The 26,108-nt window shown below is 40.7% G+C and overlaps 1 protein-coding gene across 1 annotated transcript in view; it reads left to right on the top strand.

Annotated features, from left to right (window-relative positions):
* The first annotated feature begins 19,547 nt into the window (after positions 1-19,547).
* Positions 19,548-26,108, top strand: part of ETNK1 (ethanolamine kinase 1) — a 32,012-nt gene continuing 25,451 nt past the window's right edge. The window contains exon 1 of the mRNA XM_064459879.1: positions 19,548-19,857. Coding sequence (XP_064315949.1) covers positions 19,702-19,857 — 156 coding nt within the window. The 5' untranslated portion in view covers positions 19,548-19,701. The remainder of the gene's footprint in view (positions 19,858-26,108) is intronic.

The raw sequence follows: 26,108 nt of genomic DNA, 5'->3' as shown, positions 1-26,108 counted from the left end.
ATGACAGGACAATTGATATCTTGCTGAAACACAACTTCTAGTGTGATGTGCCTAAAGAGCAGCATTATCTTATTTGAGCATGTATTGTCATGTATTAAATGGCATTGTAACCCAACTATACAAACCAAGAATATTGCTAATTACAATATTAAAGATATGTTTTGTGGAACAATGAGTGTCATAAAAGTAAAGTGTTGTGTGGGAAGCTGGGAGATTTTACCATCTCAATATAAAGTATCCTTCTCAAGTTATTGTAAGTATGATAGGATTTTGGGTTGTGTTTTGTTTTCTGCTTTACTGCTAGCTCAGTATATGCTTGGATTTCCAACAGAGATTTTCATTGTGGTAGACATGCGTGTTGAACCCTTAGTTTAGAAACTGATGCTCCAAAGAAAAGGTTTTCCCCGTAATCTCAATCTGCTGACCCATCACTTTAGGGTAGGTTTCTATTGTATTAGCTTGGTAGCCTTCTTCAAGATACAGCTTAGAAGGTGGTGGCATAGACTTTCTTCAGGTTACAGCATGACCAGAGGTCATCAAATAATGTGGTGGGCTGTCTTGACCATGGGGAAAAGTGGTTTTTGATTATATTGCATTGAGCTTATTTAAAAAATGAGTGAAACAGGTTTTTTGGTTTTCAGTTGATTGAAACACACCACAGAGACTTTACACTGCTTTTGCTTGTTAGCATTTACAGAATATACTGGCTACTTTTCTACTGCAGTTACTGTGGTAAGTAGTGTTTGAAAGGAGTCCTTGTCAACTGTTATCAACAAAGACGACTCTGCAGTGCCAGTTTTTGGTTTCTGGAAAAATCCTAGTATTTCTTTGTAAAACTACATGTTTCAAAGCAATCTGGCTGAAATCTACAGGACACCAAGCCAAAAATATTTTTAATAATGCTCAGAGAGGTCCTATATCCAGAGTGATACGTATGTCCTTAGTAAAGGACCCCTGCATCCCAGGGGAAAAACAGCCACACCAAAACAACAACAAAACCCACCATCTGCTCTGACTATGTGTGCTATACACTGTGCCCACCACAAGGATTTAAACGGGGCAAAATCCTGATCACTGCTATTTATTATTGCCAGTGTGTATTTGATGTGGCATTGTGACCCCTAATCCCTCTCATTAGATTAAAAGATAGGGGGTGAAATCCTGTCTCAATAAAATCAGTAAGGTGAAACTGTCACTGAAATGATGAGTTTTTTTCCTCCCAGGAGTTCATAATAAGGTTTTATTACTGAGGTTTCTGATTTACACTGGAGGAGCTCACTGTAGTTAGCCTGTTTAAGAACAATATTAATGTCTATTACTATCCAAGTGAACAAATTCCTGCTACCATAAGGGTCTTTAGTATAGCAGGTGTGATAATGAAAGGATGGGAGTCTGAACTGGACAAATTAAAACTGGAACTATGTAGACCTGAGTAACGGAAATGTGAGTTATTGAGCAAGTTATCAAAGCTAGGCATTTTTTAATTGCCTGTAATCATAAGTCATTGTGAGCACTTAGAATCTGTAGTTCCATCACCGAGCCTGCATTCTTTGCCAACCTGTGAGTAAGAACAAAAAAGAAAAGGCCCGTGGCCTTGCAAAGATGTGCACTGCATGTAGCAGGAAGGTGACTGCAGGCAGGCTCCAGTCTTCCGCTCCTGTCCCCTCTCTGCTAGGGCAGCTCCCTTCCTCCCTCCCTGTTCATGCACGCAGAACAGGTGGAGAGTGAGCCTGGAGACTGCTGCAGGAGGCGGCTGTGAAGGCAGTCAGTAAATGGTGGCTACCTAGTCCTTGAGACAAAAAGTTCACTTTGACTCTCATGTACTTGGGGAGGATCTTATGGCCTCAGTTTTGCTGACTTTATCCTACTTTGCCTAAAACTGCATCTCTAAATAATGCTTTTTAATCCTGATGATGGAACTACTGGGTAAAGAAATGATTGTGATTTCCCTGATGGAATTAAAGTACGTCATATGAGTAGTGGTACACATGGGTCACTTACAAGTTGAGCTGACAGTGGTGATAGGTGATAATATAGTCTATTCTTTTATATTATACAGGAACTGAATACAGAACTTATTTGGACTTCAAAAGGAGACAGTATCTTGGAATTAATTTTTGAAGTTAAACATTGTCAGGAAATTTAAATACTGTACTAGTGATACAACAGATAGTCATATCCAGATAAATGTGCTAATATCTTAGAATATGTATGAAAAAAAGCCTACCCAATGAAAAGTCTTTAATTCCAATTATATTCTGAAATATTATTCCCATGCAGATCTAGTGAATTGAATAAAACCCAGTTGTCCTTTGAGGAAAACCAGAAGCCAAGAATTATTCTCAAAGCTTACATTAAGAGGGTAAAAATAAGCCCCAATATGTTTTAGTTCTAAAATTATATTTCTGAACTGTTTATGTACGCTTGTTTCCTGGATATCAAACGAAAGTATTTCTTTTAGAAATGAGAGCTCGACACTTTCTATTCTTTCCAACAGTCTACTCAAGTCAATCTTCTGTTGACTTCAGCAGTTTGGGCTTTGCTCCGTATCAAACAGGTCGTAAGAACAGAGAGCCATCAGAATATTCCATTTCATGCTATTGCTGGATGAAGGTCTCAATTTCCATATAGATGTAAAAGAAATTGGATAAAATAAATATTCGCTAACACGGGAATATACACAGTTATCTACTGGGGGAATCAAACTGGGTCTGATGTCATGTTCTCAGCTAGTAATTGGATGTCATTTATCTTCCTTACAGTTCTGTGAGGGAAACAGCATTGCATATGAGCTTGTGCATTTTATGTGCAATGAGTGGCAATGGCATAATGGGGATATCGGTTCAGAGAGACTGTAGCAGCATCCTGCGTACGCATGCGCCAGCAAAGAGATTGTTACAAGTGGTGTGATAATAATAGCTATTCAGAGTGCTTCACACTTACAAAGCCCTAGTTAATTAGTCAACACCTAGTTAATAATTTAATTAAATGTTATTGTCAGCAGCAGGATTTATATCATTAGAAGATAATTAGTTCTTCAGTGACACTTTCAGCATTTCTGTTTTTCCTTTTAAGGGTTGAGACAAATGAAATATTTAACTGTGATTGTAATATGTATGACTTAGCTATTAAAACAGTTATCTTTGCTGGTTTTTTTTATTCCGCTTAACATTGTTGGTAGTTTCTATTTCTTTTTCCTGTATGAGTGTAATAAGTAGATCGTTTATTCAGGTCCCATCCCAAAACATGGAAATATTAATGAATGTGTATATTTATATGCTGAAATTGCTGTCAGGATCAAAGATGATGATCCTGAAATTTTGAAGTAGGTTAATGCTTATTAAAGCTAGGGTCTTTGTAGTTTGTCTCATCAACAGCTGTGGCACAGTTAGCAGAAGTACAAACATACTGCTCAACAAGTCACTGTCTCAGAGGAGATTATTTTAGGTATAGTAACTCTGCATAAACTATAGAGTAGTCTTCAACATCCTTCACAAGAAATGCAAGTTATTTGCTGGTGCATTAAAAGAGATTAAATTGGATTACAATCAAAACAATAAATCTTTGTATTCTAAAACATGGTGTGAGTGCAGTTCTTAACCATGTGATGCTTTTGCTTCATGTGCTCCATTTGTAATAGACATGATGATATGAGTTATTGAAGTTTTTCATGTGTAAACAATAAAAACACATTAATGAAGCAGACTCAGTGAGTTTTGTTTTCAGCAACATGTAACACCTTACTTTCAGCTTCTTAGAAAAGTGCCTACACTGTGATACTCATTTGCTGTCAAAACATCTGATGTGGAGGGGTTCACGTTGTTTAAGAGTTTAACTCTCATGCCAAGCCAGAGGAGACAGAGAGGGTCTTGATCTGAATTCTATCTCCTCCTTTAGTATGTGCTAAGCAGAAAAACTAGGCTCCCAACTCAGGCTGGTGAGGTTAGAAGCTTAAGCTATAAACCAAAATTAATATCCTTATAATTCACTTTCCATCTACTGCTGCAAAAAAAAGTCAGTCAAGCTCAGCTTAGCAAGTGGCCATGACGCATCATGTGAATAAAGCATGGGGAGCGGTGATTGCTATGAGAGGAAGCACTTCAGAAGCAAGATAGAAAAACTCCAGTCACACAGTGATGGGGGGAAAACAGGTAAACTAATAGAAGAAGCTGTCCCTTCTCCTCCAGAGCTCTTGGGGAAAGGGGGTGGGCAGGAAGCCCCAACCAGAAGTCACTATAAGAATTAAGTTTTTTACTGAGATTATGCATTGTGCCTTTCATTGGTGTGGTATGGCAAGAGAAGGGTGCAGCAGTTGTGGGATTTGGGGCTTAGCACCAGTTGTAGTGATGGAATCTCAGGCTGTTTATGAAGGGACACAGAAGTCCAAAGTAGAACAAAGTTGTCTTATCTGTGGCTGCTGAGTTATTGGAGCAATCAAAGTAACTACTAACAAAGCAATTCTTTTTTTGTTTGTAACAAACTGTCCTATCATGGTTCCTATGTGCATTCCTAAGTCCCCCCAGGGTCAGGAGGCAGTCTATTCACAAAGCATAAAATTCAAGGCTTGCAGATTTATATGTAGCCCTGGATGCATAGAACTGTATTATGTATAGTAGAAAGGAGAAAAGATAGATGGTCTCAGTACTGACACATTCTTTATTATTGTGAATTAATCCAGTTCACTCTTGATCACTAGCCATTGGGCAAAGGCTTTACCACCTTACTTCTTAAGTAAAAACCTCTTGCGGAGTTAAAACCTGGCTAACTGAAGTAGGATCCTGTTATCTGTGCTTGTTCTCCGAGCACTATCTTAATTCATTCCTGACAGAGTTGTGTTCAGTGCTGCATTTGACCCTGTTAACAGCAATTTATAGAGTTTTTGAAATATGAGGACAGTGTCTTCGAATCCCCTTCAAAGTACAAAAATTCTCATTTATCAGGCTTGTTCTGCCTTTCTGTGCTTTTATGTACAGGAGAATTACGATCATCACCTTGGACTGTCTTGAGAACAGCTGAGGGAGGTACTGCTTTGATTTTATTAGCAAAGATCATTATGAACAGCACAACTTGAGAAATATATGCTAAATATATCGCTTAATTATACATTATAACTCTGTAAAATGACTGAGCATCTTCAGTGCATGAAAGTTAAATACAGACCTTAATTAGGCAAGCCAGGAGATAGGGGTGACAGCAAGGCAGGCAGGGGCAATGACATGACCCACCAGGGTGCAGTCCCACAGCACCACAATGAGAAACACTGAGGGGGGTCCAGTGATGGTAACAGAGTTCAGTCAACAGCCTGGTAATGAGCAGTCAAGTCTGTAGTAGGGAGTCAGGGTGAAAGTCAAGACAAAGCAGCAAGGTGAGACTGTGACCTGCAAGGCTGAGTGCAGCCAACCCACCAGAGCTCTTGGGCAGGGACTAAGGAAGGAGCAAGGGCAGGGGCCTGAGCCTGCACCCAGCTCCACACCCAGGGGCAGAAGCTGCAGAGGCCCCGAGTGAGAATTTTTTGACCACTTACCTGTTTTCCCAAAGCTATACAGCTGTGGTATATTAGTGCTCATCTTGGATGCTGGCAGCTAAAGCCTGGGGAGGGAGGTGGAAGGGATTGCAGAGGAGGATTTTGAAGGAAGGTAGTTGTAGGCTGGCGAGGGCAGTTGAACCTGGTGTGATTGTGTTGGTGTGTTCAGTGCTCTGATGAGGGCATGCTGTTAGAAGTTAAGGTAAACAGGCTGCTAGCTAGCACCAAAACATCTAGCAGCTGGGAAAATTCTGCTAAAAAAAAAATAAAGTTTAATACAAAATAAGGAGACACACTGCTGTATTTTAAAGGAGTAACAAAAAATTGCTCTCTGTAATAGTCCAGAAGAGTTTTCATGGTCACAAGTATGTGTTTGCCATCCTGTAAGAGGTAAGGGTCTCTCTAAGGAGACCCTAGAGTTTAGGCTCTTGTAGTAAGAAAGATCTCTGCTATTTTGCCATTACCAGATGTAAGGAGTAAGGACAGACCTGCCTTGGCTAATTTTAACAGTCTGGAAGAGGCAAGGAGAAATAAGAATATTCCAGAATATCCATCCTCATTTTTAGACATGTTTACTAATTTTGTGTCTTAATTTCACGCTGTTTGTCTTTCAACACCTTACAAATTACTTTCAGTAGTGTGAAAACCTACTGGTTTTCCTGATTTTATTGCTGTGACTCCTGAACCTTCCACCAAACAAAGGCAAGCAAGATTGATATAATCAGTTTTCAAAAACAAGTCTCCATGTAATTTTTGCAAAGGTCAACCAATTCAAGAATTTGTTGCAAAGCGTAGCTGTGATCTGTGAGAAGACAAGGCCTTGAATTTTTGAAGGCCTGATTCTCACATAGCTTCTGAATCCAAAGAGTTCACTGCTATCACCTGTAGAGTCATATTTTATCCATGGCCTTCCTTTCCAGAGATTTTCCATTTATGCTGGAGGTTATCTCAGTGCACTGTGTAAATTTCAGTGCTTTAAGTCAACAGATTAATCACTTCATCAGCCTTCACTTCATTTTGGAGGATTGTTTTGAAATTAAGACAGATCTAATATTATTTTAACCTTGTTATTGTTTGCATGTGTGGGGAAACAGCTTGATAGCACTGATCTTCAAGTTTAAAAAGCACAAACTGTCTCGGATAACATTTGAGTCATTTTTCTTGTGATATGTGTCGTGTAAGATCTTGCACTGTAAAAACATGCACGTGCTGCTTGGTTTTGGTTTTTAGGTGTCACTGAGATTAGATAAGGCATGAACTATCACAATAGATGAGTTATTCTGTGGATCACCTGTTTGAACTAACCTATAGCCCCTGATAGGGGGTTGATAGTCAGCGTGGTCAGACTACTCATAGTCTAAAAGCAGGGTTGGTGGCCTAGGGGGAAACTCTGCTGAAAGTGTGCTGCTTATTCTCCACAGGCAGTAACCCTAATGTGTGTGTTATGAAGTGTTTGAGATGCACATGTATTATCTGTTTGATCATCATGTACTCTCCTATTCCTCTGAGCCAGGAATTCTTAGCTTGGTGCCTTAGACAGACCAGAGCATGGGTGAGAACTACAAGGCTGAGGCAAAATCTGTTTGGGGATGATGCTACCAAGCTAGGGGAACTAACAGAAAAGTGTGGAAAGGATGATGACTCCCCCTGTAATTTTACGTATTTGCCTGTCCTTTGCAATTCACATCTTGCAAGTTTTTTTACTTGTCAGAGGTTGTTAGATAAGCATACAAAATTGTGTCCATGGACACTTTTCGTTATCTGCGTGCAGCAAAGTAACAGCTCAGTCTTTCAGACGCAACCTTTGCAGCCACGATCTTTTCCAGCTTTAAACTGCGGCTTCTTTATCAGAGCACACTGTTACAGAAATTATGTTTCAAATCTGTCTGTGATATTGAATGGCTCCCAGAGGAAAGGGAACCTTCAGCTCAAAAACCACATGTGCGTCACTGTTTCTTTTTCTGTTCGTGGTAGCTGTATACAATTTTTTTCAGGCAGTCACTGAAAAGTACTTTAGTATGTGGTAAAATGCAGTCCACACTCACAGCTTTGTTACCTGGCGATACCTAAATTGTCATGAATGAAATCAGGTAGCTGAAGTTGATGCAGATGAAAAGTAATCTGGAAAAAGAATAATCCTGTTTTAGCCATATCAGATAACCACATGGTCAGATAGACAGAGGTATCAAAACTCTTAACTAGGGGTGGGCTGGTTGTAGACTGGGTTGTGCTTCTATGCCTAACACTTCTCATTCCAAATGGCCACAACTGGAAACAGTAGGAGGCTGAATTTGAAGTACAGCTAGCTAGCTCTTGTTCTCCACTTCCCACTCTGATGAGAACAAACACATGGGAATGTTTGGTATTTCTTGGAGATAATATAGTACCGTACATTAAGGAGCCCGCTATTTTTTATTTAGTATCAAAGAGGACAGCGTTATAGAGTTTCTTGAGATTTAACCATGCTTGCTGCTTTTCTTTGAAAGATATTTCTTGTCCCTGATACTCATATTTGAAGGCTGTTTCAGAACCTTAATGCACAACTAGAAATTTCCAACCAGAATACTAATAGCAGTTTGTGCCTATTTCTTGTACTAGGTGGAACTAGCCAAGATCCAGACTCCTCTTACAAAAGAATGGGGGTCTCCATTTACCTAATCATGTTGTTATCCTTTATCCATACCTGTTTCAGTTTTTAATATCGGGACCAGAATTGTACATGGTACTTCAGATGAGGCCTCACCAGTGCTCTGTGCTATAATCCCCCTACTTCTCTATCCCATATACCTCTGTATTTGTAGGCAGTCCCTGCTGGGACTGTCTTGCTTGATACATGCTAGTATTCCTTTTGCTTTTTCGACAAGCATATCATATTTGTGCAACAGGCAAGTTTATAAAATCAGAAAAATGCTCTATCAGGGTGCAATTACAAAAAAAGAGGTATAGAAACTAAAAGCTAATCTATGTGTGTTCTACACATGCAGCACCAGTTGATACACAGCTGGGCTCATGTACAAAAAAACCACTGAGAATTATGCAGAGCCCTCTGAGGATCTGGATTTCCTCAGCAGCCCGTGAAGGGCTGGGGAGCTCATTAAGGGAGCAGAAAGGCTCCGCAGCAGAACTCCCTCCTTTTCAGATCTCCATGCCCACATGCAGCAGCATGTGTTCTGAATACTCAATGTAGAAATAGATTCTAATTCTTATGGAGCACCAAGCTAAGAAATTAAAAATGTACTAAAGGTGGCTACATTAATGTTTTAACACACCTTTGAATATATACACAATGCAATACATTGTTCTCACTATGAATTTTTGCTTGTGTGTTTGCAGGCCTTGTGGGTTTCCACTAAAGACACCAAAAATAATCTGATGCTAGATGTTATCAGAGAGCCATTTTTCTATTATCAGCAGTATCCAAGAACCAGAGGCCTCCAAAAATAGGTGAACATATTCTAATATTCCCTAAAAATATATGCAGAGCAATAATAAATAAATTCCCTCCTGACTTTTGCCAATTTAGTTTATACCCTACAAGAATGAGATTCAATTACCCTTATCTTTATTATCCTTAACTTGGTACGTGCAGTAACTGCAGGTATTATTATCAACCATAAAATTATTCAGCCACAAAATTTACCTAAACTGCCCACAGCACTATTTTCCATACACCCTTCTCAGTTAAAAATGTTTTTCTTTAATTTATTCTAAATTCATTGGACATAAGTTTTATTGGAGTGAATTCCATGTTCTGCTGATAAGGGACATAAAAGTAGTGATTAGTTTTTTGAAAAAGGTTTTCATAGGCTATGTCTATGGAAGCAGCTTATCTTTTTTTAAATGCCCGTCCTGCTTCCACTCACGTTGTGTCCACACAGAAACATCTTTTGCTCATGTAAAACCAGAATTAATTTCAGGGTTTTGTAAAATTGGGCCACAGCCATACAAAGTGCATCTCCACAGCTACTTCTGGGCCTGTTTCAGCTGCTTCTTGAACTTTGAGCCTAATCCTCTCTACCATGCAGTTTTTCTATTATTTCAGGTTTTTTCCCCCTCCCTAAAATTAAGATTGTGTTTCCTTATATAGTATTAAAAAAAAAAAACCACAACCCCAAATCCTGTACTAATTAACATTTCATTTTCTAACCTTTTTCTGATCTTGTTTACGCTTTCAGCAACAGCATCAAAGCGGGCTTTGTTCTTGTATTTGTGTTCTGCTCTGTGATCCTTCCCATATGAAATTCAGATTTTCCAGACTCTTTTGGCCAGGTAAAAACCTCTTATTTGCAAGCTTTTCTTTCTAAGAGAAGCCTCGCTCTTTTTATGAAAACATCTAGTGAATTATGAGGATCAGATTTGAACAGCTAGCTGAGGAAAGAATGCTGGAAAACACCACAACGATAAAAAAAGGAAAGTTGAAATGCACCAGAGAAGAGCAGAAACCCAGAATATTTCTGGAAGCAATTAAATAGTTTGCTTTATAAAAGAGTAAGCAAGGGAGATGTTATTGTAGGAAAAAATATTTTATACCAGAGGTTTAGTTTCTGGCATCAACTTTCATGTACACACATGATTAAGGAGAACTTTTCTTGGTGGAAAAGTGTTCCTCCTTGGTAGAGGAAAAGTAAATCCCTGACTGGCAGGAAGTGAACTACAAATAAGCTGTGACCTTAAATTCATCAAAGGGTTTTAAAGCTGATTTTTTTTTTTAATGGTTCTCAGGGTTCAGACATCTGGGTTTATTCTACTTTCTTCATCACAGGTCCCTGTGTGGTACTGGCCTGTAAGATAGGATCTGGTTGAGACTGTGGCAGAGCTGGTTTAGGGACACCTAGGGATCACATAGAAGTTGACCTTGAGCCAATGACTTTATGCAACTCAGCAAAGCAAAGCAAAGCATGACAATGATTTATTGAATTAGAAGGAACCATGACAGAAGAGCTATCCCATGAGTTCCACTTGTCCACCATTAAGGATCTGTGAATGGTGTTGCAGGTGTTTTTATAAATACCTAATTCTGGGCAATTAATCCGTGCGATCATGGGATTGGTCAATCTACCTTTCACACACTCCTTTTGTATTTCTACTTTTGTATACTTGAGTTTTTCTAATGTTTATAGCTTCCTGTTCCCAAAAGCAGTGGGAAAAAATACTTGTAAAGATAAGCAGGGCGTTCAATGTTTGTGGCAGAATAAAGTTTTGGAAACATTTTTGTCATTTACTCATAATAAAAAGACCAATGGACAGCTTTTGGCATGGCTTTTAGTGATACATTTCATTACATGATCAATAACTGCTTAGTAACGGCTTCCCACTGTTTCTTTCCAATGTAGGTAGCTGCTGGTGGTGCCAGAAAAATTATTTCCAGTAAGAAAGAGGAGGAAAGATTATTATCAGGAAAACCTATTAGAATGTAAACCACTTTAAGAGAAACTCAGAAAAATCTCTCAAGTTCCCTAGTGTTTTGTGTTACTATATTCCTTATAACAGACATTCAGAAAAGCTGCTGACTGGCTGCTTTGCTTACTCTATGCATTCCTCTAATTCTGTAGATTTAAATAAATACATTGTTGCAAAGCATGAGAAAGTAATTTTTTAAATTATTATTACAGAAGAGGGAGTTGAGTTAGAAAAAGTCATTCCTCTGAGAAATAACACCTCCAAAATAATCTTGCAATTAAAAGAAGAAAAAAGACAGACAAAATGAGTGATAATTAACAGAGCTAGTTGACATGCTGTTCTTTAAAAGTTGAAGACGTACATCAGTTGGAGACAGGATATCAAATATCAGTAGGGAGAGCAGCAGGAAACTTTTTCCACTGGATGAAAGGGATAAAAAGAAGAAAAACAAGTCTCAGTTGCACTAACAGCTGACTAAGCTCCTGACATACTCAAAGAACAGCCAATTGTAATGAATACCAGGGAAAACAGTATCTTCTAAACAAAAATGCTGCTCACTTAGAAATTTAAAGTCGAGATAAAAATGTAAATCTCAGAATAACATTGAGGCAGAAGATACACAGATCACAGAACTGAAAGAAAATGCTGCAGTTGTGACCTGCTTGCAAAAGATTTTCTGCTGTACCCTGGGTGAACCTCAGCTTTCAGGGATTGTGGGCAGGGAGGCCCAGCTGACATAGAAATGCAAAATTCCAGTGTGTGAGAGAGAACCAGAGGCATTACTCCACACCTCTGGGGCTTTGGAGAGAGAGGGGTGAAGCCAGAATGAATATTCTTTCCTTTTCACACGTTAAAAGCTTTTTGGATTCCAACAAACCAGAAACCTTGTCACATCTTTAAGTGTCAAAACTGCAGAGTTGAATCTGCTTGTCAAACCAAAATATTTGAAGGGAAGATGAGAAAGAAACAGAATTTGGGAAAGCTGGTACTGATAAAGAATATGTGTTTGCTTACACCATAGTGAGGCTTCCAGTTCTCTTTCATGGTGTTTGGATAAACGTTAAACTCTGAATTCCACTTGCACTGGGAGCTCCTAGTAAGACACGATGTTCTTAACTCCTGCTACCTTTCTCCTTGATTACCCTCTTGCTTGCTTACTGCTTGCTGTCCAAGCTGGCAGGAGTTGGGAAAACAATTCTCCTCCCCTGCAGTCCTCTGTGCTTCTGTGGTTGTTGAGCTCTGCAGCCCTATGGAGGGCAAGACAGGGACTTTGGCAAAGTTTGGTCCTTTACCCTTCGTATATTTGTTATTGTTTTATTATATTGTATTTTTTTTATCATATTATGGGTTTACTTTTCCAATGGCTATACATTAATTAAATTACATTTCAAGTTTAGGGATAATACCGTTCCAAGCTCTCCCTTAACAAAAATACAAATGAAGCTGACTAATTCAGTAATTCTCCATGCTTAGCAACAGTTGCAAACAGAGAAGTCTGTAAAAGATATTTACAGCCTATGATTAAATATCAGGCTGTTCTGAGTTGTTCTTATGCCCACTGTACTTCTCTGGCAAGCCCCCCCCTAAGATTCCCAGCCTCAGGAGTAAATAAAATCTGTAGGACATATAATGAAATAAAGAAACTGAAAAAAAATAAAATCTGTAGGACTTTCAAAAGCAGCCTGAGATGGTGACCTACACCTTGTAGGTTCATAATGGCAATGAGTCTGCGCCCCTGAAAGTCAGATTTGCTTCTCCCCTACCCCCTTGAGAGCAGGTGGTTTTGAACCAGGGGGACTGCTGCCAGGCCCTGGGGCACTCATGGGCTTTAGTGGCCCTGCCCAGCCTCTCCAGGACCCCATTTCAGCCCTGCCTGCCCTGCTCTGGCTGGGGTAGTGCGACAGCCCTGGCTGCCAGGCCCTGCCCTGCCTGCGACCCCAGGGGAAGCCCCCATAGCCCCCGGCCCTCCAGGCACCTCCTGCTGCGCTGCACCCTGAGAAGCGAGTGGAATGTGCACCATCACTGGGTGAGGGGTGACGGCAGCCAGGGAGCAGCACTCTGCTCTGAACTTTAATCCAAGCTCATGTGACTGTACAGACATACGTAGCCTGTTTCACTTCATTTGGCTCCTAATGAAGTAAACGGTGATTTTTGTGGTGACGGCAATGGAAGCTGAATGGGCTGCTCAAAGGTCTGCTCCTCCAGCATAACTGTTTTTAACGAGGCTGGTATAGAACAAAAGGGGAAGACCAAAGGAAACAGGAATCAGCTGAAAACAAAAGATGGGGGAAAAAACAACCAATCAAACAAAAAGAAGTGTGTACGTTATAGAATAGAAAGAAGAGCTCCAGAAAAGGAAGATGAGTGCAGAGCCATGGACTAATCCGGGGTGCTCTTGCCTGTTCCATGCATGCAGTGCAAGTCCTTCCTTAGGGAGCTACGTACTTCTACTGTACCAGCAGGAAAGGAACAAACCATGAGAGCACTACATAAGAAACAAGGCAGTGGGATCAAAATAAGGGAAAAAAGGGCAAAGTCTGAGTGAGCAGGGGGTACTAAATTTGGTTATACTGGTCAATTTTAATCCAGAGAAACTGGGATTATGCACCTTTTAGAAGTGAAGGGACCTCTCCCTTCTACCCAGATGAGAAGTGGCAAATACAGAGACAAAACCCAAACAAGTTACTTCATCGGCAGCAAGAGAATTGATAAAAGCTTAGCTCAACTTTCCTTTCTTTCAGTGAGAAATAATAGGGATTCTTTCACCTAGAATTCCCAGTTCTAGGATTTAAAACTATCTTTGGGATTTAAAGTCCCAGTAAAATTCTAAAGTTCCTCCTCAAGTTTTGTGAGGACAGACACAAAGTCTGGTCACGTTAACCTTAAATCTGTAGGAAACAGGTGATAAACAAGGATAGAAGTAAGGCTTAGGGAAAAGATGCACCAAGGGGCACGAAAAAGAGCATCCAACTTGAAGTCTACTGGGCACAGGCCTCGGTACGGAAGCTCAAATGTTTATATAAAGAATGCAGTGGTGTTGCCCCAGAGTCCTCCTGGTTATCCATCCACTTGATGAAACGGAATTAGATATGAGCACGAGAAACCATTGCTTGTAATTTCTATGATTTTTTTCAGTCCTTGACATCTTGAAACTACGAAGAAATTTGCTGGGAACAGTGTTTTTGTGAGGAAGATGACGCTTACGTCAATTTAGTAATTTCTTCTGTCGTTGACACAGATTTGCAACAACTTCCTGTGCTTTCCTTCCCTTTCTCCCTCTCATCTCCTCTCTCTGCCACCCTTTTTTGCTTTTCCTTCTTCTTTATTATTGATTCAGATTGAATGTGAATTGGCAGTCATTTATATGTGATAACCATACTTTCAGTCTCTCAAGATAATTCTGAACGCATTTTTTAACTGTTTTAATTTAGTTCAGCTAACTCCCCACACACATTTTATGCTATAAAATTGATCTGATATTTCACTGGAGAATATAGAATGGCTTACTGATAGTACCTTAAAAAAACAGGAAAAATTATTCTAGACTTCTTTTACAAGCTTGCATAACATTTAAATGCACATTTGATATTGTCTTTGTTCACAGTGTGTGTTTCAAATTGCTGAGGTTTAGAACTTTTCTTCATAGGAGGATGTTTGATTAGTCAATAAAATGTTAGAAAAGCTTAAATTTCTAGAAGATGTAAAAGCCATTCAAATCCTCTTCTTATATTGCTGCAGGTGAGTTTATTCCTGCATGCAAGGCACCCTAAATCTGCCTAAGTAGACTTTTTTTTTGGGTACCTACACAGTATGTGTATTTGTTGCCCTTGAGAAAAACAGCAGGATATGGTAAATCATTGGATGCGTGTACAGCACACATTTAGTCAGAGATCAGTCAACTTGTAATTACTCTTCATATTTTTAAAGACACATGTGTCTATTAAAATAAATGCAGATACTGGCCTTAATTATGATTTTGTACTGCTTTACTTAACCTGTATTTTTGAGTAGTGTATTTAGTATGAGGATTTCCTCTTCTTTCTTTATACCCAGTGGCTGTAATGTTTTATAAATAGCCCTAAACCAAATGTGCATTTTAGACCCACCAACATGGTGAAATTGCAGAATTCCTTGCTGAGCTGCTCATTTTGATTTAGCACCTGCTTAAGCATAAGCATGTATTTGGTCCTACTGACTTAAGCAGGTTTTGTCAGGTTTTGTCTCATCACTGCACTAACTGACATGCATATTTAAGCATTTTGCTTAGTTTGCTGAGGTTTCCTGCAGGACGTGTGACCGGATAACTACTCACAGCAGTTCAGCCTACAGTTCATGGACTCAGAGCCAGGGACAGCACAGAGGGAAGGCATCTGTGTGTTCATCTGAAGGACCCTTGGAGGTAACCAAGCCTATCAGCGCAGATATCAAGACTTCCACTAGCAACTTCTGAGGTTTCCGTGTGAAACCCTAAAAAGCTGAAAGAGCTGGAAACCACTAAGATAGTTCACATGTAGTCAGATCTGTTATTACATTATGTTATGCACCGCACCACTCCCATGTTGGAAATTTTAGGGGTTAGATAGTTAGGAACTAGGTTATCGCATGGAGTGTGTCAAATGAGTGCCACTAATTGGTAGGCTACTAGAAAATGAAGGCCTACAACTGCAGAGACCACTGAGGCTTTTACTCTGCTATCGTGTGTAGCTTTCAAAATACACTTGAAAAAGCTGTAACCTATTATTCTGTCAAGCGACTTGTACAAGAGAAGGTTTTTCACCATTTCAACAGCATCTCAAGTAGTATCCATCTTAGATAAATTTGTAAACTGTCAAGACTTTTATAAAATAATGTGTTTCAGACTAGTCTTTGCCAAGATTAAAACAAAATCTGTTCATAAAGTACAATAAACATATGACAGAACTATCAACTTTGTGTGTTGAAAGTTGTTGCTGGTAAATCAATATGGATGCTAGGGCACCAGGCACTTTAAAAATCGATATAATAAATAAATAAATACCAGAATTGAATTACAGTTTAACACTGTGTGGACAGAGATGTGATTCATCTTGACAAAAATAATATATGCTGGATAATAACAGAGGTGACATTCTTTAAAGCTCTGAAGAAAGTCTGCAATCAAAGGACTGGACTGGAAGTCAAAAATTATTTCCAGGCCCGCTGACTGACTGGTCTAATGGCAGGTTTAACCTTCTGATGACTCAATTTTTCTATTTGTGATATTAAGACAATAGAAAGTACTTTGAGACTCTCTACTATGCAAAATGTTATTAAAATTAATTATGGCTAGAAGGGGTACATTTCCCGTTTATAGTCACATTTATGCACTGAGTTCTTCTGAAGCAATTACTGAATTACTGGGTTTGGAAAGCAGCCAGGAGAACTGCACCTGGGAAGTTAAAACTGGTTCTGAGCCTGATGCTGCTCTTTCCTTTGTGCTTTTTTTTGTTTTTTCTTTTTTTTTTTTTAAGAGCTTATAAAGCATCCAGCACTGACCTAAAGGCACGGTGAAAAATGTAGAAATAAATGAAATGGCACAACCTGGTTTCTGATTACCAGAAGGAGGAAAAGAGAATGGTAGAACAGTGGGGATAAGCAGGTCAGGCAGGCTGCATATAGTCAGTAGCCACACTGCCTGATAGAGCACAGGCCTGGGAGAGAACTAAAGCACCCTGTTTTCTTCAGTTCCATGTTGTATACATCTATGGTCAGCCTTAGGATGATTTTAATTTAGTATGGTGTACCTACAAAACTATCAGGTATTAAAAGAAAACACGTTCTCTTTATTCCAGAGCCCTTACTTCATGTAACATCGGGTCTGTCTAAGAACAAATCTACAGCTGACCTGAATATTTTGTAGCCTGTGAGGAATCCACTAGAGTTCTTATTAATGAATTTCAGAGTTTGTAGGGTAAAGGTGTCAGGAGGGGGGGAAAGAAAGAGGAAAAGAAATCTTTCAAATCTTAAAAAAATACTATTCTTGGAAACCTGAGAAAGAGACCCAGTCTTCAGAAGATGTTTTCTAGGGTTTGATTGGAACACAGCAAGTATTTGCAGGAAACAAAAAATAAGAAGGAAATGGTGTGAGTAGCAAGCTAGAACTTCTACTGAACTCTTTTAAAATGAAATTAAGAATTCCCAGTGCACCATAAGGACAAACAAAAAGGGTATGTCTTTGTACTATGATCTGAAAGATGAAGTTGTTATTGCCTAAGTGTTCTTGGTTCTTTTGTCTATTTAGTAACTGTTTAGTAGGCAGAAGTTCAGTTCCCTTAATTCCCGAACAATCTAAGCACTATGACTGGTCCAACTTCCCCCCTTTATGTTTAAAATACACTTACAGCCAACTTCTGGAAATGTAGTCGGACTTGTGTAAGTTAGCAAGGCTTCTCAGAGTTAAAAACTGAAAGCTTCTGGTAGGAGTATTATGTTCAGCATTAGCAAGATTGAATCTGTTTAGACCAGTTCTTGTTGAAATTAACATACGGAAGCTGGAGCATTCAACCTTTGATATTTTATTTCAACAAAAATGCCACTTTGCCGTTAATCTATAAATAAGTCTCAGTTTATCATCTACCAAACTGCCTAAGCAGAAGCAGAGGGCACCATGTATCATATGCTTGACCAGAGAGTGATGTCATGCTAGTGCGGTAATACTAATTCATAGGGATGAACAATGTATAAAGGTGAGTGTTTAAAGAAATCTTTGGGTTTTTTTTTAAATAAAAAAAAGAGTTTAACTTTCAAAATATCCTTACATTTAAAGAAGAAAACGTGAGTGCGCTAATGGAAGAAATGAGTAAGGCCAGTCAGGTGAGATGGAGAAAGAAGATTTTAAGACAGTGGTGAGAGTTCGTGAATGTAAGAGACAGATGCAAAATCACAGGGAAGAGGGTTTGAAAGAGTTTTTTTTAGGAAACAGATTTAAACAAAAGAAAGCCAAAAGCATATTACCACTAGAAATGTACTCAAGCTGTAATATTTAGATCTGGAAATTTTATGACATTTGAGATTTGATTCAGACCCCAATGTTCTTACCCTTTTAATCCTTGATAGAAAAAGGCTATTAGTATAGAATAATATATTTACACTAATAACACCAACACATAAACATTACATTTTCATTTAAAATACAACAGAAGGGAATTTTATTAACCTCTCACAAAGATAGATTCCTGGCTCTAGAGGTTCTAAACACTTGGTCTGAACAAAAGTTTAGAGAGAAGAGAATACTAGGATTAATGATGATGAGGAATGAGAGGAAAAAAGAATTAAGAAGGAAGTTGATTGAAAGATTGTTGACGGACTATTTCAAATGTTTGATCCTGTATGAGGGGAAAGGCATACAGGTGAGTGAATGAGGAAGAAATATTGGGATGAGGTGATGTGTTTGACAGAAATAATAGGAACAGAAGTGATGATACACAGTGAGGTCGTGCAAAATCTTTCAGTGACAAGAAAACAGCAATTCTTGGTAAAAGACAAGACACATTCACAAGTAGATGGTGGTGGGTAACACAGTAGAAAGGTTTCTAATGCGCTGCACTTTTGGAGAGGAACGCATATGGAATTAATGAGAAACAAACCAGTAGAACTAGCTGTTTCCCCCACCGCATTGTTCATTCTGAGCATAAATTATGCCCCTTTCCCCTGACCTGGGTCTATTTAGAGTAACAGCTCCAGGGAGACCGGCCACTATTCTGTTTGCATAGTTCTCGTGTTTTAGGCTAACCTAATAAACTTGCTTTATAGCAGAGGAACTTCTTGAGTTTTTTCAATGTTTCCTACATGGAAAGATCACTATGTGATGGGAAGCCGGTACTTGTAAGGAATATTCTGGGTAGCATAAAAATATTTCTTAAAAACCTAAGATCACTTGTTCCTTTTTTTTTTTTTTAAATTGGTAAAATCTTATGGTGTAGTCAGGGCTTTTTTTTTTATTTTATTTTTTTCTCTGAAAATAACTCAAAGGCCCCATAAAACTTCAAGGTGGCAAGGTTTTCAGCACAAAAGAGGGAGGAAAAAGAAAGGGGACGTAACTTTTCAGTGCAGCTCATGAAAAGGATAATCTTTATGAAGATGTTTAAATCAGGGCGGGGATGTAGAGGGACTTTCCCAGCGCCCGAAGGGACCACAAATGGTACCAAACTACGGCTGGTTGAAACCAGAAGGTGGTTAGCAGGTATACACCCTGCAGGGGAACGGGGGAAACAAAAGGCTGACCCAGAAATTAAAGACAAAAAATTAACCGCGGCAGATAACTCCAAGCCCGATTAAAATCGGCCATTTGTCCGGTGACTGCCTGGGCGGCGCCGCGGCAGCTGCCGGCCGCATTCCTTCACGCCCCGCCGGCCCGGGCGGCGGCTGGGGGCCGCTCTCCGGCGGCGGCTGCCCCTCCACAGCCGCCAGATTTGGCTAGTTGCCTCCTCCCGCGCTGCCTCCCGGCGGCGGGCAGGCGGAAGGGCGCTGAGGGGGAGGCGGCTGAGGGAGGCGGCGGCGGGCGGGCGGGAGACCGCTGAGGCGGTAGCGGGCAGGTGAGGGGTGCGGAGGAGGCGGTGGCGGCGGAGGGGAGGCCGCCCGCAGACCCCGCCCGCTCTCCCAGGCTGCTCCGCGCCGCAGCCGGGGGGAGGTGGAGCCGCTTTATCGAGAGCCGAAGTGGAAATTTCCCCCTCAGTTGCCGGCTCCGCCGCGGAGGAGAGGCTACCGAGAGCCGCTCGCCCGTGCCGCGTCCCGTCCAACTGACCGCCGCCGTTGCCGCCATGTCCAACTACATCCACGTCCCGCCCGGCTCCCCGGAGGTGCCCAAGCTGGACATCACTGTCAGCGAGCGGGAGGGGCCCGGCTACCGCCAGGGCGCCCTGCAGCTCCTGCGCCGCCTGCGGCCCCACTGGAGACCCGAGGAGGTGACGCTGCAGGTACGGGGGAGGCCGGGCAGCGTCGCGGGGCCTTGCGCCCGGGTCCGTGGGGGGGGATGCGGCAGCCCGAGCTCGGCGAGGGAGGGGAGAGAGGAAGGAAGGGGGGAGGGCGGGCGGCCATTGTGCGGGGGAGCTGCTGCCTCGCTTCCTTCCCCTCCCCCTCCCTCCTCGCTCTCCGAAGGGAGCCCCCTGCGCCGAGCCCCATTCGCTCGGCAGCCTGGCGGCGGGGCGTGGCGGCGCGGCAGCATCCCCTGCCCCCTCCCGGCCCTCCGCCTTCCCGCACGGCTCGCTTTCCTTTTCCTCCTTTCTTGCCCTCCCCACAGAAACTCGGCTCTCCCCCCTTCCCCCCCCCCCCCACTCCCCGCCGTTAGCGGAGGGGAGACCGCTTCCACCCGCTCTCGGCTGGCCGGCCCCGCCGCACGCACGGCGCCCGCTGCCGGGTCGCTGAGGGAGGGGAAGGGGAGGGCCCCGTGAGCTTCACCCTCGCCGGGTGGGTGCCGAGCAGGGCGTGTTCGTAAGGCGGTGGGGCACTTCGTCTTCCCCGGGGCAGAGGAAGGCAAGGGCAGCCGGAGGAGGAGGAGGAGGGGGCGGCTGGCTGCCGTTGCGCGCGGGGGTAACGGCCGCCGAGGGCTGGGGCGCTGCCCGGGCGCCACCGGCGGCGGAGCCCTCCCTCGGCCGGCTCTCCCCAGCGCCGCCGCACGCAATAAAGGCATAAATACACGCCTTGGATTCGCTACGGGGTTTTGGTTTTAGGCTGATGGTATCTCGGTAAGTATCAGCCCTGACGTCCTTGCTTAGGCTGATGGTATCTCGGTAAGTGTCCGCCCTGTAGACGTCCTTGCTTGCATCTCTTAGCCTGGACCGTGTGCAGAAGTACCACACTTAGTCTCTGGTATTCTCTAGGTGAGCGATCATTCATATTTATGACAAGTCATCTGCTTGAGGATTGGCTGCCCTTGTGCTTCTAGAATATACTTAACCTGGCCCCCATACAAGTCTTCAGTCAATTTACCTGGCTAAAATAGCAGTTCAGCTGCAGCCTGTGTTTAGTTGAGCATTTTATTATATGCTTTTAAACTGTGTTATTCAGCGTTTATTAACATGTGGAAGTGTCTTAGTGAAGTTCCTCTCAAGAGAGCTGCTGGAACTAATTTGTATAGAAAAAAAAATGAGCCCGTTGAGATGATAGTGCATAAATTGAAATTTTCTCATAGGTTCTTCATTGGAAAAGAAATCTGACACATGCTAGTCCAGTTAGTATGAAAATAAAGCCAATGAGGTTTTCATAAGTCATTTCTTAGAGGGCTGCCACCATAAGTTAAGCACAGTCCCAACATCTTGAGGTGCAATGCAAGTAGCTTTACAACATGTAATTCTAAACAGGGTTGTTAGAGTTCATAGAATATCCGGAGTTGGAAGGGACCCATGAGGATCACTGAGGCCAACTCCCTGCTTCTTGCAGGACTACCTAAAGTTAAACATACATTTGTTCTTTTAGCTCTCTGAGGGTACTTCTCAACAGAATATTTTTCTTTCTTTTATACAGGAATGCTAATAAACAAAACATAAATATTTTCGTATTAAGGAAGGATGACTAACCTTTTGGGAAAGTTCTAGTAGGTTTAAAGGAAAAAAAATGCTGCTTCCTTTCTCTGTCACCCTCTTCAGGAAGAAGTAATTAACAAAAGAAAAAGCACCGGTACGATTGGTGTGGAGCAGGGACTCATTTGACCAGTCATGCAATAGCAAAGTAGTAGACTACTTGCTCTTAGAGGTGTCTGTCTAAAAATTGTCCGAGTCTTGTTTCACCCAAGTTAATTTAAAAGCAAAGCTTTTCAACTCAGTTTTTTTCCTTTTGAACAACAGAAGAACATGCTGTCCATAAAAGCTCTTCAGTGACCTTTTATTTTTAACTCTTCAGTCTGTCTAAATTGCTGTGCATACCTAACAGGAAAGAATGCATGTGGTTTGAAGATAGTTGTAATACCGCCATTGCTGCTGCAATCTGTTACACACGCATCACGTGCAGTAAGATGCTGAAATGAAAGATGACTGTTTTTGTTAAGAGGATGAGTGAACAGAAGGTCTGCCTTGGAGTCCCCTCATTAGAGAGGCGTATATTTAGGAGGGAGATGAAAATGAGAATAATGTGTTGCGTGGAAAATACGCTTGACTAATCTGAAACAGCAACATCATAGCAAAGTAGACAAAGAACGTTTATAGGTGGAACGAACTGCTGCTTCCTCTGTTGAACTCTGCTGTTAGCTACCTTTGCTCTTAGTACTTCTTGGGTCAAAACAATTAGTAAGAAGTTGGAGAGTCCAGAGTTTGACTTTGAAAAGTTAATGAACTTCTCTTGCAGAAATTTACTGTTGTGTATCAAATTGTTCAGCTGACTAAACAACTTTGAAACACTGTAGTTCAAAAATTTTAACGATTAATCCTCGCTTTCTGTAAGATATACAAGTATCTGAAATCACGAATATATTTCAACACTTCCTTAATTATTTTGCATCATAGCATACAATGTAAGTATAGGACAGGATGAAAACAATTTAAATCTTCAGTGCTTAATTTATTCTTTTATTGCATTAATTATCAGAAAGTCTAGAGAATCCATAAGTATTGCCAATTATCTGCTGAATCACAAGCAGTTCCACTGTAATGTATCTCCTCTATCTCAAGTTATAAGTGAATATTTTCACCACAAAACAGTATGAATATTCAAGTTCTTTTACATTGGTAAGGAGACACACAATTTTCCTGTCTAAACACTGTCACATTATGTGTGGAAAAAAATCAGCTGCAAAATCGTTTGGGGATCTAGAATGATAAGAGAGATGCTGGCACACCGTGCTTTTGTCCTGGCCCAAATGTGAGAAGGGAGGGGGCAAGAAAAAAAATTAATTTTGCAAAAGGGATCAAATTCTTCTATAAGACTTCCCCACCCCCCACCCCCCACCCCCCCCGAATCCTGTAGGCTCCTTCGTGGAACTTAGTTCCAGATCATCAGAAAATAAGTATCGCTGTGGGGTTTTTCAATTATTATTCTCTGAAGTAATTTGACCTTGCCTTTTTTTCTGGTACTGTGACTTTGCTACCACAATGTACACGTCTTTGCATTTGTCAACGCTTTGCATGACTTTACCGCTGCAGCATTTTACAGTTCTTTGCAGAAATTTGTCCCTGTAGCTATGAAATGTGATCATACAAGATAGAACCGTGCTTACAAAGATTTGTCCTCTCATGAGCAAAACAACACCCCTCCTTTTCTTTTTTTAATTATAAAGTTAGCTTTTCTGTCTCTCTTTGCTTTTTCTTCCTGACTTGCGCTGAATAGCTTTTCTTCATGCAGTATTTTCTGGCTGTTGCTCTAATTTATTAGCTTGTGTAGATCTTGGTATTTTCTTTAGAACAAACTATGATTAGGTTCAGACTTCTGAACTAGTGAAAATATTTCTGTTTATTTGAACAGACTGAATGGGTGATTTAAAGCATTGAAATAATTGAATGGAAACAGGAAGTGTTAAGCCTGTGGAAAATGAAGTAAACTAACTTTATTTTGCATCATTACATTTTCCAAGAGTATTTTTGTTGCTTAGTGTTTTTAGGACACTATACTCTTCAGCAGTTGTGAAAGTGGTTACCACTAAAGAGGAAGGAACCAAGTTCACAGGTTAACATCCTGAAGTTCTCTCTAACATCTCTAAATAGAGAAGTGATGAGTGAAGGAAAGACTAAGAAAAGTTAGAGTTGCAGAATGGGCTGCACTGCTGATGTGTTGTGGAAAAACTGTAATTTGAGGTGTGCCTTGAACACGATGTCACAGTAAGTGGGAAATGTAGGCAGTATTAGATGTTGTTTGAGGCTAGGTTGGCTTCTCCATTCTTATAAGCTGATGAAGCTTGATAGTCTCAGTCCCTTGTTGTAAAGGGTTTTTTGTGGTATCAGTGGGTGGGGTCTCAGCAATTGTGCATGTGGTGATGTTTCATGTAATTGATGTGCCACATCACAGTGCATGATGTAATCCAGTTGTGTATGCTATGGGTGTGGTTGTGTTTGACTGGTCCTGATTAGGGAGAATTGATAATTAATTAGACATGGCTTGGATCTGGTTATGTAATGGCATATAACATATGTTATAGACTTGTAACATTGGAAAGAAAGTTAGATGTTATTAATACATAAGACTAAGATGTTTTAGTTCCTGGGTTTTTTCCCCCTACTGTTTGTTACATGGCCATTTTATGTCAAATTCTTCCAGGAGGAGGAGCAGCAAATTAATTCTTTGAGTTAGAGTAAAAACTTATACTCCTTTTCTGTTAGCTTAATTTTTTTTTTTGCTTTATCTGTAACTGCTTTCCACCAGTATCACAAAATCTGTAGAAAGAAAGATCTAAAACAATTCACCACTTCAGAAGTCTTAATTAGTTACTTGATGTTGACTGTTTTCAGGTAGGAGAATGATCTTCAGAAACAAGATGTAAAATGTATAATTTCTCTTTGGGGTTTTCTTCTGACATAAAAACAGCTTTCTCATCTTGTCACGGATTTAGATCAGAACAAACCCTTACAAGGGGTGACAGATCTATAGCATTTTATAATAGACTACTGAATGTAATTTTAAACATTCTTTACATTAAGAATATGGAGGATATGAAACTTCAGTAAAAACCTTAAAAAAACCCCCCAAAACCCAAAGAACAAAATCAATGACCCCCCCCCCCCCCAAGTTCTTCCTTGACAATGGAGCATTGGTGGTTTTATAGGGGCAAAAAACCCCCCCAACCAATGAAACAAAAAAACCCAAAAAAGTTTGTGATACTGTATAGCGTAGGTGGTGGTGCTTTTTCCAAGCTGCTGTATGGATGAGCATACCAGGAGCTCAGAGTGAAACTGCTAGTTCAGCCTGTGGCCAAACTTAGCATAGAATGGTGCCATTAACTTACTTGCTCCCTGCTAGCCTTGGTACTTTTAACACCAAGTGGTCTTGTTCATAATCATCTGACCACCATAATCACACAATGGTTCACCTGTTGAGTGTAATGATTGAGAGAATATGGCTCCAGTGCCTGGAGACCTTTGAATGATACTTCTCTTAAGCCCTATTGAATACATGGGAATTTACCTAAGGCTAGCACTTTCCATTAGTTGTACTTTGTCCTTTTAGGAGTAGCTACAGAAAGAGATGGAGAGACAACTAGCCTTGTTTAAAGAAATTAAATTCTTGAGATGTATACTTGTGGATGTGCCTGTACATTCTTCCCAGAAGAAAGGAAGTTACATCTTACAATACAAACTTGAAGTTTTGTGAGCAGTAAAGAAGCCTGTATTAAAAGTCTGTTTCTTTCTGGAGATCTTAATGTGCAGTATGGCATTCAGCAGCAGAATCAGAGGAATCCATGCTGTTTATGCTGAAACTTCACATCACCGTCCTGTTTCTATGTCACTACAATACTGCTGTCTATATTTCTATATTTCTCCTATGGATGCAATAACAATCTAGAAGGAAAATATCTGCTAGTGATAAGTGCTTTCTACTTTGCCCCGTGACACTGTATCTCTGCCTGTTCATGCTTACTACCTGTGACTGTAATTTTGGTTTCATTCTTCTCATTCTTTTGAACACCTGGAACAATAGGATTAGGTATAAGCTTTTCTTGAACCACCTACTTATGAGATGGGAACATACACATCACATACCCTTTTCAGGAATTTAATAACCTGATCAATGCTGATAAGAGTGCTTTTAGGGTAAACTCTGTCTCAAAGATACTTCTTGTCTTGGTTGAGTTTTCTCCACTCTTCCTGGACTCGGTTGGCCTGCTGCTTTCTGAGACTGCATTTGAGTAACTCAAGCTTATTTATAGCTCTCTCACCTTCGCTCTGCATGTCAGTAAACAGTTTATATTTGTTCCCAAGAGCTAGAAAGCCATGACTTCAAGCTAAATCTCTGACTGGATTGTGCGCCAGTATAAATACCATTTCCAGAAAAGTTTTTGGAATTTGGTTTTAGCTTTGTCACCTCTCCTGAAAGTACTTACTACAATGTGATAAGTACATATTGCAGTAATCTTAATAATAACATTTAAATTTAATAGAGTGCAAGAGTGTCAGCATGTTGCTGCTGGATTTTTTTACGCATTGGATCGTGTTCTTAATTTCTGTTGTCTCTCTGTATTGATTTTCCAGGATTTTCTACCTGTTATTCATAACATTCTGTAGATTCTTTCATCGTCTTCCACATGGCC

Source organism: Phalacrocorax carbo, chromosome 1, assembly GCF_963921805.1.
Source record: "Phalacrocorax carbo chromosome 1, bPhaCar2.1, whole genome shotgun sequence".
NCBI lineage: Eukaryota > Metazoa > Chordata > Aves > Suliformes > Phalacrocoracidae > Phalacrocorax > Phalacrocorax carbo.
Note: the sequence above shows the minus strand (reverse complement) of the source record. Positions and strands in the feature narration are given on the sequence as shown.